Source organism: Mobula hypostoma, chromosome 7, assembly GCF_963921235.1.
Source record: "Mobula hypostoma chromosome 7, sMobHyp1.1, whole genome shotgun sequence".
Taxonomy (NCBI): domain Eukaryota; kingdom Metazoa; phylum Chordata; class Chondrichthyes; order Myliobatiformes; family Myliobatidae; genus Mobula; species Mobula hypostoma.
Window position 1 is genome coordinate 59,443,200 of NC_086103.1, and position 12,947 is coordinate 59,456,146.

Genomic DNA, 12,947 nt, shown 5'->3' on the forward strand with positions numbered 1-12,947 from the left:
AGATGGAATCTAATGCAAGAAGTGTGAAGTAATGCATTTTGCAGAAGTAACGGTGGAAGAATAATGACAATGGCACATTTTTAAAGGACATGCAGTGACAGGACCCGGGGTTCAATTGCATTGATCTTCAAAAGTGGCAATGAATATTGGGGGAAACATTATGGGATCTTAAAAATATATCACAGATGCTAGAAAACTGAGATTTAAAAAAAAGCACATATGGGAAATACTTGGCAGACAAAAGCATATGCAGGAAGAGTGAGAAAAGGTTAATGCTCCAGGCCCATGACCTTTGAAAATTAACCAATTATGTTAACTCTTGGCCTTTCCCACAAATGCTGCCTGATGTGCCATTTCTGGCATTTTCTGTTTTACTCCACATAGGATTTGGGTTTTATAAATAGCCCTTGGAGGACAGAAATGAGGCTAAATTGTTTCTCCCAGTGGACTGGAAATCTTTGGAATTCTCTTCCATATAGAATGGTGGACGCAGAGCTTTTGAATATTTTTTAAGGGAGAGATAGATTCATGATAAGCAGGGTGGCTGTTCACCATGGGTAGACTAGAATATGTAATTGAAATTATAGCAAGTTCAACAATTATACAATCAAATCATGGAGTGGATCCTGCTCCTAATTCATACGCCTGACTGTGCAGTTTTAGAAACCATTGACTTTACCATGGCTAGGTTATTTAGTCCACTTCTGGTTACCACAACTTAGGAAAAGCACAGAAGAGAATTCACAGAATGATGCAACCACAGGATAGTTACAACATGGCAAAAGACCATTCAACCTGAGGCAATATGTGTTGATTCTATGTATGACCATTCCAACTAGTCATATCCCCCCTGAACTCCTGCCATAAAGCTGAAAATTCTTTTCCTTCAGATGCTTACCTTTCTCCCTTTTAAATGCTATAATTGAATTTGCTTTCATTTCTACCCCTGGCAGTACATTCCACATCCTAAACCTGCATAGTGACTTTTCTCCCCCTTTAGAACATAGGACATAGAGCAGCACAGCACAGACGGGGTTCTTCAGCCCACGATGTTGTGTCAGCATCTGCTCCATGATCTATCTTGAACACAAGAGTCCTGCAGGTGCTGGAAAACCAGTGGCACACACACAATCCCTAGATCATGAGAATGAGACTTACTGAACTGCTCTATAGGGAGCCAGCATGGACAGAATACGGATATCATCTAGCTGCGCTTAAAGAAACTGTAATACAACATTTAAAAGATGTTTAGACAGTTGCTTGGATGAAAAAAAGCCTAGAAAGAATGTTGGCAAATGAAATTATAATTTTATTTGTTTATATATTTTGAGCTACAGTGAGGAACAGGCCTTTCCAGACCTTCAAGCAACCCATTGATTTAACCTGGGCCTAATCGCAGAACAATTTACAATGACCAATTAACCTACTAACTGGTACATCTTTGGACTATGGGCAGAAACCGGAGCACCTGGAGGAAACATACACACGCAAGAAATGTACAAACTTGTTTACAGAGGACACTGGAATTGGACTCTGAACTCCTACATCCCAGCCTGTAATAGTGTCACACGAACTGTGACGCTGCCGTGGCGCATAGATTGGCGTCGCAGTCAGTGTGGACTAGGGCCTATTGTGCACATTTTTGTACTGTGCTTTTCCTTGATTCCTTCAATGCCAACATATCTCTGATTCTGTGACTTTATACATGTTGGATGTATTAATGCTTTAAGCAGCCCTGTCATGCACATCGCTTGTCAATGGCTGCAACACATTATTGTCTTTTACTTTCAGAAATTTCCTCCAAGCATGGGTGAAGCAAGCTATTTGAAAAGCAGAATCTGAGTCAAGTTTAATATCACTGGCATAAGTCATGAAATTTGTTGTTTTGTGACAGCAGTACATTGAAATACATAATAATAAAAACTGTAAATTACAATAATATATATATACTTTTTTAAAAAGTTGGACTAAATAAGCAGTTCAAAAAGAGAAAAGAATAGTGAGGTAGTGTTCATGAGTTCTCTGTCCATTCAGAAATCTGATGGCAGAGGGGAAGAAGTGATTCCTGAAACGGGTGTGTGCCTTCAGGCTCCTGTACCTCCTCCCTGATGGTGGTAATGAGAAGAGAGCATATCCTGGGTGATGGGGAACCTTAATGACAGATGCAGCCTTTTTGAGGCACTGCTCCTTGAAGATATCCTGGATGCTGGTGAGGAGAGTTCCCATGATGGAGCTGACTGGGTTCACAACTTTCTGCAACTTATTTCAATCCTGGCCAGTGGCTCCCCTCCATACCAGATAGTAATGCAGCCAGTTAGAATGCTCTCCAGCATACTGCTGTAGAAATTTGCAAGTGTCTTCAGTGACATACCAAATCATCCCTTCACAATGCTTGTGAGACCTGCTTCAGCAGAGCTTAAAGAGGTATCTGCTTATAGACGTTGCACTATACAGAATCAACCATTGGATATCTGCCTCGGGTAGGTCTCATTTAAATAATAGACTGTTCTTGGGCATTCACATGTGATAAATATTAGCCAGTCCAGTGACTCATCTCCTTTAACCCGGGATTTTTTTAAACACTTATTTCAGAAAATTGAAAATGTTTTTGTTTGGCATCCCATCTACAAGATGGAACTACCAATACTAACGGACTGAAGATTGTGCTGAATCATCTTTGTTTTGAGTGAATCCAGAACTTGTTATGCGAATTGAGCATTAAGCCCAGCCTTGAGGCATATGGCATTCTTTTGCCTGAGTCTTCACTATACATAGTGCAGATATGTTCACTCTAGTTATGATCATTGAATTGGCTACATGATAAAGAGAACTATCAGGAGCGAAAAAGTGGCAAAGATGCTAATGGATAGTCTTATGATGGCATCAGATGTTGAATTGATGACATTTTATTAAAAAATTCAATAAAAAATAAATCACAAAAAATTAAAAGTCAGATTTCCATATATTCCTCTGTAAGCCAATAGCCATTAGTCCAATTTTAATGAAAATAATTACAAGCATACTAATCACTAGATGAATTTTCAGTGGATTATTATGCTATTGTTTTAAATTTTAATTAATATTATGTGCATTTCATGCTCAGAGTGACTTAATATTTTATATTTAATAATGTTAAATGAAATACTTTGAATTGGATAACCAGCTTGTTTTTCCCACCAGCAGGAGACAAGTCCTCTCCCAGCTTCTTACTATTATTCCTTCTGTCTTCATAGTAAGGGCGTGAATTACAACACTTATGACATACCTCATCTTGGAGCAGAGTTTTACTGAACTCCAAGTGATGTCGCTCCATAATTGATGAACCGTGAAGTTTTGCCAATGGATCCTGTGACCTATTGAATCAATGCATTGCATTAATGAGTGTTCCTCACAAGAAATCCAGTACCATATGACATTCCTTTTGTATTGGCTACTCACTTCATTTGATAGAGGTTGTTTGTTCCTCGGTGATCAATATCGTGGCAAAATGCGGCTGTCACCATGGCAAATGCCTCTAGATCTGTGTAGTAGGATTTTAGATTTCCTGTCTAAAATGATCAGAAAACAAGGTTAATGACGCATATTCTGCTGCAACAGAACATCTCTTGATGTGCCAATATTTTATACTTTATTGTCGCCAAACAATTAATACTAGAACGTACGATCATCACAGCGATATTTGATTCTGCGCTTCACGCTCCCTGCAGTATAAATCGATAGTAAATATTAAAAATTTAAATTATAAATCATAAATAGAAAATAGAAAAGGGAAAGTAAGGTAGTGCAAAAAAGAAACCGAGAGGCAGGTCTGGATATTTGGAGGGCATGGCCCAGATCCGGGTCAGGATCCGTTCAGCAGTCTTATTACAGTTGGAAAGAAGCTGTTCCCAAATCTGGTACAGATCTGATAACTGGGATGATAATCCCACTTATCATCGCGCTGAAATTACTCATGTTACATGTGGAAATGCAAACTGATTATAGTTCAGAAAAAGCAATAAACAATGAAATTTTGATGAAGAACAGACAAAAACCTAATACTGGGAAGACAGGAGTGTACCTAAGTGCAGACAGAAATAAAATTAAAGATGAGCCAAAGACAGGAGCAAAACATAACAGAGGAAAAGAAAGAAAAGATTTAACAAGATGTATTTTAAAAGAAGCAAATGTGAACAAATTATGCATAAATAAATGAAAGTTCTGGTTTAATAGTTCCGTTCCTAAACTGTGACAAAGAGGCTGATGTGAAAATGATTACACTTGAGTAAAGCTTCAACATTTTATTGCCAGTTTATTCCAATTTCTGGGCAAATCTAGTAATACTTTGAAAGTTAAGGGGATGTTTAGATGTTTTTTAGTTGCAAGGTAGAACAAATTGTTCTGCAATTTGTGATGATTCGAAACACCTAGGGCATCTGTTCCATATTAAAGATTATTTGATCTACACAGTTCTCATACTGTACTCATTAGACTCTATTTTCCCAGCAATTTTGACCAGTCTGTTCCAACAAATGAATATATACAGTATATATATTTCGACTCCTTACCAGCCGAATAACAGTGAAATAAAAGTTGACATCAAATAACAACAGCATGATGAACAATGTTTTGTTTAAGAAACAAGTGAAAGTGAAAAATATACTCTATTGTGATGCAAATCCTCACAAAAAGTAGCATATATTTGAAATTATTTATCTAATAAATTTTGTTTTGAATCAGTATCAAAATCAGGTTTATTATCAACAGCATGTGTCATGAAATTTGTTAACTTAGCAGCAGCAGTTCAATGCAATACATAATATAAAATAATAATAATAATAAACAAATAAATAAATCAATTATAGTATACGCATATTGAATAGATTAAAAACCATGTAAAAAGCAGAAATAATATATATTAAAAAGTTAGGTAGTGTTCGCGGGTTCAGTGTCCATTTAGGAATTGGATGGCAGAGGAGAAGCTGTTCCTGAATTGCTGAGTGTGTGCCTTCAGGCTTCTGTACCTCCTACCTGATGATAACAGTGAGAAAAGTGCATGCACCGGGTCCTGGAGGTCCTTAATAATGGACGGTGCCTTTCTCAGACACCGCTCCTTGAAGATGTCCTGCGTACTTTGTAGACTAGTACCTAAAATGGAGCTGACTTAATTTATAATCCTCTGCAGCTTCTTTCGGTCCTGTGCAGTAGCCCCCCAACCCCCATACTAGACAGTGATGCAGCCTGTCAGAATGCTCTCCATGGTACATCTATAGAAGTTTTTGAGTGTATTTGTTGACATACCAAATCTCTTCAAACTCCTAATGAAGTATAGTCACTGTCTTGCCTTCTTTATAACCACATTGATATGTTGGGACCAGGTTAGGTCCCCAGAGATCTTGACTCCCAGGAAATTGAAACTGCTCACCCTCTCCACTTCTGATCCCTCTATGAGGATTGGTATGTGTTCTTTTGTCTTACCCTTCCTGAAGTCCACAATCAGCTCCTCCATCTTACCGAAGTTGAGTGCCAGGTTGTCGCTGCAGCACCACCCCAGCTAGTCGGTATGTCTTGCTCCTGTATGCCCTATCGTCTCTATCTGAGATTCCACATCCAATCAGTGAGGAAGAGATATTATCACCTATCTGCAAAGATTGTGGTCTTCCGGTTAGGAAGTTGAGGATCCAACTGCAGAGAGAGGTACAGAGGCCCAAGTTCTGTAGCTTATTGATCAGGACTGTGAGAATGATGGTGGTAAATGTTGAGCTATAGTCAATGGATACATGCTGACATAGGTGTTTGTATTGTCCAGGTGATCGAAGGCCATGGAAAGAGCCATTGAGATTGTGTCTGCTGCAGACTTATTGTAGCAATAGGCAAATTGCAATGGGTCCAGGTCCTTGATGAGACAGGAGTTCATTCTAGTCATGACCAACTTCTCAAAGCATTTCATCACAGTAGATGTGAGTGCTACTGGGCGGTAGTCATTAAGGTAGCTTACATTATTCTTCCTAGGCTCTGGTATAATTGTTCCTTTTTTTTGAATTAATTGGAACTTCTGCCTGTAGCAGTGAGAAGTTGAAAATGCCCTTGAATACTCCCACCAGTTGGTTGGCACAAGTTTTCAGAGCCTTACTGGGTACTCCAGCGGGGCCTTCTGCCTTGCGAGGGTTCACCCTCTTTAAAGTCAGCCTAACGTCGGCCTCAGAGACAGAGATCACAAAGTCATCGGGTGCAGCAGGGATCTTCACAGCTGTAGTTATATTTACCCTTCCAAAGCAGGTATAGAATGCATTGAACTCTTTCGGTAGTGAAGCATCACTGCCATTCATGCTATTAGGTTTTGCTTTGTAGGAAATAATGTCTTGCAGACCTGCGAGAGTTGTCGTACATCCGATGTCACCTCCAACCATTTGAAATTGTCTCTTAGACCTTGAAATAGCCCTCCGCAAATCATACCTGGTTTTCTGGGTCAGACCTGGGTTGCCAGACTTAAATATTACAGATATAGCCTTCAGCAGACCTCCTGGTTCATTCATGGCTTTTTGGTTTGAGTAAGTTTTTGAAGGCACACACTCATCCACATAGGCTTTAATGAAGTCGGTAACAACTGCAGCGTACTCATCCAGATTCGAAGATGAATCCTTGAATCTCTAATGTTCATTTGAATTCTCTGGTAATTGCAATGTAATGAAAAGACTACATTATTGTCTGTGGAGTGTGAGATTGCTTGGATTGTTAGTAACTTAGCAAGGGCCAGTAAAAAGAAGCAAGGTTTAAGCAGAGCAGCTCTTGTTGGAGCGGCCATTGTCTGAGTGGGCCAGTGTTATAGTGGTCAGGCTTTGGCTCAAGGAACAGGCAGAGGATAGAACACAGGCTTGAGAAGTTGGAGCCAAAGGTATATCAAGTGTAGGCAGCATGTCAATTAAGGCCGTGGAATGCTCCTCTTATGAGATGTTGGATTGCAGGGTACCTAATGGTCTCCCTCATGACTACATCTGGAGGAAGTGCATTCAATTTCAGGTCCTGACTAACGAAGTCAAAGAACTGGAGCTGGAGCTGGATATACTGAGGACCATCTGGGAAGTTGAAAATCTTTTACGGAGGTGGTCATTCCCAGAGTGCAGGCTTCCAGTAGTAGATAGTTAAGCACAGAAGAACTAAGGGGAATAAGTAGCCAGTGCAGGAGTCCCCTGTGGGCATTCCCCTCATCAACAAGTATTTTGTTTACTGCTGGGGGGAGGAGGGTGACCTATCAGGGCACAGCATTAGCAGCCAGGCCAGTGGCACTGAGGCCTGCTCTGAGGTTCAGCAGGGAAAGGTAAAGTCAGGCAGAGCAACAGTGATAGGAGACTCGATAGTTAGGGGACAGACAGGAGGCAGAAGAGAGATGCCATGTTGATGTGTTGCTTCTCAAATGCTAGGGTCCAGGATGTCTCAGAGTGGCTGCAGGATACTCTCAAGAGGGAAGGTGAGCAGCTGGTGTTCGTGGGGCACATTGGCACCAACGAGATAGGGAGAAAGGGAGAAGAGGTCCTGCGCGTGAGCAGAGGGAGTCAGGGAAGAGGCTGAAGAGTAGGACCTCTAAAGTAGTAATCTTCGGATTACTCCCACAGGGCGATTAGGATGACAGTACATACAGATGAGTAGCTGAGGAGCTGGTACAGAGGGAAGGGTTTCATATTCTTGGATCATTGCAGCATCTTCTGGGGGCAGGGGTAACTTATACAAGAGGGACAGGTTGCACCCACCTGAACTTCAGGGGAACCTGACTGGGATGTTTGCTAGCGCTACTTTGGGGGGGGGGGGGCGGGGGTTAGACTAGGGGGATGGGAACAGAACTACAGGTCAGAAAGTGGAGGGATGGAGAGCAAGGAAGATACCAAGGCCAGTAAAAACAAGCAAGAGCAGCATAATAGATACAATGGAACAGATATCTTGAACTGTGTGTATTTTAATGCTGGCAGTATTATGAGTAAAGGTGATGAACTTAGAGCATGGATCAGTACACAGAACAATGATATTGTGGCCGTTACAGAGACTTGGTTGAGGGAGGGACGGGAATGGGTGCTTAACGTCCAAGAGTTTCGATGTTTTAGAAAAGATAGAGCAGGAGGTAAAAGAGATGGGGTTGTTGCACTACTAATCAGAGACAATATCACAGCTGCTCTCAGACGATATGTAATGATTCTTTATGGGCAGACCTCAAGATAAGAAGGGTGTAACCACTCTGGTGGGATCGTAGTACAGACCCACACCCCTCTCAATAGCTAAGGGAAGTTGAGGAAAATATATGCAAGCAGATAAAGGAAAGGTATAAAAACAATAGGATTGTTTTCATGGGGGACTTCAGCTTTCTTAATATGAACTGGGACCTTCTGATTGCAAGAAGATTAGATGGGAAGAATTTGCTAGGAGCATCCAGGTGGGTTTCCTAATTCGGTATGTAAATAGTCCAAGATGAGGGGCTGTGCTGGACCTCGTGATGGGTAATGAGCCTGGCCAGGCCACTGACCTTTCAGCGGGTGAATGATAGGAAACAATGGCCACAACTCCTTAAGTTTTCAGACAGCTATAGATAAGCATAGGTAATTTTCCTATACAGTATAGTATTAGATAACTATGGACCATAGATAAGGATAAGTATTGTGGGAGAGTATTAAATTGAAGCAGGGCAAATTATGGGAGCATTAATTGGGAACAGCTATTTTCGGACATGTCCACATCTGACGCATGGAGGGCGGTTAAAGACAACCTGCGCAGAGTCCAGGACAGGTATGTTTCAGTCAGAACGATGGACAGGGATGGTGGCAAGGTAAGAGGACCTTAGATGTTGACAGAGGTGATGAGTTCAGTCAAGAAGAATTCAAGAAAAAATTATGTAAAACATAGAAAGCTAGAATGTAACCGAGTCCTTGAGAATTATAAAATAAACCATAAAAAAAAACTTAACAAGGGAATTAGGAAAGCCTAATTAGGGGCCATGAAAAGTACTTGGCAAGTAGAATTAAAGAGAATCCCAAGGCATTCTCTACATAAACAGCAAGTGATTAACTAGGGGGAGAATTTGGCCATTTAAGGATAAAGGAGGGAATATTTGCTTGGATGCAAAGGATGTGGGTATACTTACTGAGTACTTTACATCAGTATTTACCAAGGAGAAGGATGTGGAGAATCAGGAGATCAGTGCTGAGAGTATTCATATGCTGGGGCATTTTGAGGTAAAGGAGAAGGTAGTGTTGGGTCTCTTAAAGAGCATTAAGTTGGTTAATTCCCCAAGGCCTGATGAGGTATAGCCCAGATTATTGAGAAAAGAAGTTGCTGGGGCCTTGACCAATACTGTATCTTTGTTTTCTCTCTAGCCATAGGCAAGCTTCTGGAGGGCTGGTGAGTAGATAATGTTTTCCATTATTCAAGACAGGAACCAGGGATCATCCTGGAAACTAAGACCAGTGGATGTCATGTCAGTGGTAGGGAAGTTACTGGAGAAAATTCTTGGAGATAGAATTTATCAACATTTGGAAAACCATGCTGAATTAGGGAGAGCAATCATGGTTTTGTGTGGGGGCAAATTCTGTCTAACTAACTTGACTGACTTTATTTGAGGAAGTGACAAAGATGATTGATGAAGGTAGAGCTGTTGATGTTGTACATATGGATTTTAGTGAGGCACTTAGCAAGGTCCCTCATAGGAGACAGATCCAGAAGATTAAGATGCATGGGATCCATGGTGAATTGGTCACTTGGATCCAGAAATGGCTTGCCCATAGAATATAGAGGGTAGTGTTTAAAGGGACTTATACTATTGGAACCAAATGATGGTGGTAAAAGTTGATGATAATATAAGCAGTTGGACTAAAATTCAAAGAGAAGTTAGACAGGGATGTGTTGCCTCACCAGAATTGTTTAATATCTATAGTGAAATGAATCTCAGAAGACCTAGATGGGATAAAAATTGGAGGTGTTAACATCAACAATATAAGACATGCAGAAGATACCACCCTAATAGCAAGTGCTGCAGAAGACCTACAAATGTCATGGTCTGGTCTGTGAAATCCGTATTCCGGTTCACGGTCCGGTCCATCGACCCTTGCTCCAGGTTTTCCTGTCTACCCTGCTCTGTTCTTGTTGAGCACTAATTGAGGCAGCTGATGCTCGTTGGGGCTGGCTGCATAAATACCTTCAGAGACCAGGGTGTGGCTGCTGGATTGTTCTTGTCCTTACTCATTGTATCCCTTCCTTTGCCTTCTGTTTCCTCGCCTGAAGCCTTGCCTTATCTTGCCAGTAACTCTTGCCTCGCCTGAAGTTCTCGTTTCACCTTGCATTGTCTGAAGCCTTGCCTGGTCTTGCTGGTAACTCTCGCCTCGTCTCACCTTCAGTTTTGTCCTGGAGCCACCCCGTACCTAGCTCCATTCCTGTCCCTTGCCTCCGCCAGGTAAGTCAGGCAGTCTCACCATTACCTTGCGGCTGGTTCTGTCCCTTCCTGTCCCTAGCCTCCATCGGGTAAGTCTGGCCGTATTGCCATTACCTACGGTTGGTTCTATCCCTTCCTGTCCCTTGCCTCCGTCGGGTAAGCCAGACCGTATTGCCATTACATACGGTAGTTTTGGTCCCTTCCTAACCCTTGCCTCTGTCGGGTAAGCCAGGCCGTCTTGCCATTACGTGCGGTTGGTTCTGTGACTTCCTGTCCCTTGCCTCCGTCGGGTAAGCCAGGCTGTCTTGCCGTTACGTGCGGTTGGTTCTGTCCCTTCCAGTCCCTTGCCTCCGTCGGGTGGTGATCCACGCCTTGCCCAGGAGTCCCGTGCCCTGCCCAGGAGAAGACCCCAGCCTCCAGCCTCCTGCCAAGCCTTGCCTCAAGTCTCCAGCCTCCTGCCAAGCCTCGCCTCAAGTCTCTTGCCTCTAGCCTCAAGCCTGAAGACTTCAGCCTCCTGCCTCCTGCCAAGCCAAGTCTCTAGCCTCTAGCCTCAAGCCTGAAGACTCCAGCCTCCTGCCTCCTGCCAAGCCAAGTCTCTAGCCTCTAGCCTCAAGCCTGAAGACTCCAGCCTCCTGCCTCCTGCCAAGCCTCGCCTCCAGTCTCTAGCCTCAAGCCTGAAGACTCCAGCCTCGTCCTGCCTGCCAGCCAAGCCTCGTCCTTGCCTAGTTCTGGAGTCCGAGTCAGAGGCAAGACCCAGGTACTGGGTCCTTGTCCAGTCTCTGGCTCGGAGTCCAAGCCCGGGCTCCTAGCTCTCTTATCCAGTCCTGTTCCATGTTCCCGGTTTTCATGTCCATTTTCTTGCCCTCACCCTGTATCCTAGTCCTGTCCCTAGTGCTTCAGTGTCTGTGTCTTGCACTTGGGTCCGTTCCTAGCCACCTCCTTATGACAACAAATCCTTTTAGACAAAGTAAACTGTAAAAAAAAACAAATGTATGGTAATATCAAAATAGCAGGATACTCCCAACTGCCAATTGTACATTGGTAACCAAGAGATTGAACAAAAGACCAGCTTTAATTACCTTGGTAGCTTTATGTCACAAGATGCTAGAAGTAAAGTAGAAATAAAAAGAAGAATTGCCATTGCCAAAACCAACATCTAAAATATGAAACCCATTTTTACCAACAGACACATTTCTATGACAACAAGGCTCAGGCTACTAAAATGTTACATCTGGTCAATCTTGCTGTATGCTTCTGAAACATGGACTATAAGACCAGAACTCCAAAGAAACTTAGAAGCAACAGAAATGTGGTTTCTTAGAAGAATGCTGAAAATATCATATAGAGATAGGGTAACTAATGAGACAGTACTCCAACGTGCCCTTGCAAAAAGGTCGTTAATGAGAACATTAAATGAGTGGAAACTTAAATTCCTCGGCCATATCATCTGAAAAGGAGAAATAGAATGCCTTACATTACAAGGTCATATGCCTGGGAAACGCGGAAGAGAAAGGCAAAGAAGAAAATATATGGACACTGTGAAAGAACTAACAGATCTAAGTGTGCGAGATATCATTGACGCTGCATGGGATCGTTCGATGTGGAAAGCCATGATCACCCAAGCGTGTAACGTGCAAGGCACATGAAGAAGAAGATACTAGCTGAAGGTATGTGATTCCTGGTGTTCCACAGGGATCAGCCCTGAGACCTCTGCTGTTTGAGATGTACAGTATATAGATGACCTGGATGAAAATGTAGGTGAATGGGTTAGTAAGTTTGCAGATGACACAAAAATTGGCAGTATTGTGGTTAGGGCAGTCAACAGGAAAACAATACAGCAGGATATAGATCAGTTGCAGATATGGGCAGAGAAATGGCAGATGGAGTTTAACTCAGCCAAATGTGAACATTTGCACCTTGGTAGGTCAAATGTAAAGAGAGAGTACACTGTAAAGTGTGTTGAGGAGCAGAGGTCCAAATTCCGAATTCCCTAAAAGTGGCTACACGGGTAATAGGATAGTTAAGAAGGCATACGGCATGTTTGCCTTTATAAGTAGAGTCAGTGAGTTCAGAAGTCAGGAACTTAGGTTGCAGTTTTTTAAAACTTTAATTAGGCTGGATCTGGAGTATTGCATACTGTTCTGATTGCCCCATTATAGGAATGGTGCAGACAAGTTTTACCAGGATATTACCTGGATTAGGGGGCTTGTGCTATACTGAGAGGTTGGACAAACTTGGATTATTTTCTTTGGAGCGGCAAAGAGTAAGGGGAGACCTGATAGAGGTTTATAAGATTATGAGAGGCATAGATTATAGACAGATAAATATCTTTTTCCAAGGATTGAAATGCCTAGTTCCAGAGGGCATGCATTGAAGGTGAGAGGAAGAAAATTCAAAGAAGATTTGAGAAGCAAGTTTTTTGTTTAACACAGAGTTTGATGGGTGCCTAGAATGCACTGCTTGAGATTGGTAGAGGCAGAAACATTAGAGACTTTTAAGATACGGGAGGAATGTGAGGAAAATGGAAGGATATGGACATTGTGTGGCAGAAGAGTTA

General features: G+C 42.2%; 1 protein-coding gene across 2 annotated transcripts in view; it reads right to left on the reverse strand.

Moving 5' to 3' along the window:
• Nucleotides 1-12,947, reverse strand: part of LOC134348926 (rod cGMP-specific 3',5'-cyclic phosphodiesterase subunit alpha-like) — a 77,243-nt gene that overhangs the window by 17,260 nt on the left and 47,036 nt on the right. For both annotated transcript variants that reach the window (XM_063052731.1, XM_063052732.1), the window contains exons 14-15: nucleotides 3,439-3,548; nucleotides 3,266-3,353 (exon numbers count right to left, since the gene is read on the reverse strand). In XM_063052731.1, the coding sequence (XP_062908801.1) occupies nucleotides 3,266-3,353; nucleotides 3,439-3,548 (198 nt within the window). The remainder of the gene's footprint in view (nucleotides 1-3,265; nucleotides 3,354-3,438; nucleotides 3,549-12,947) is intronic.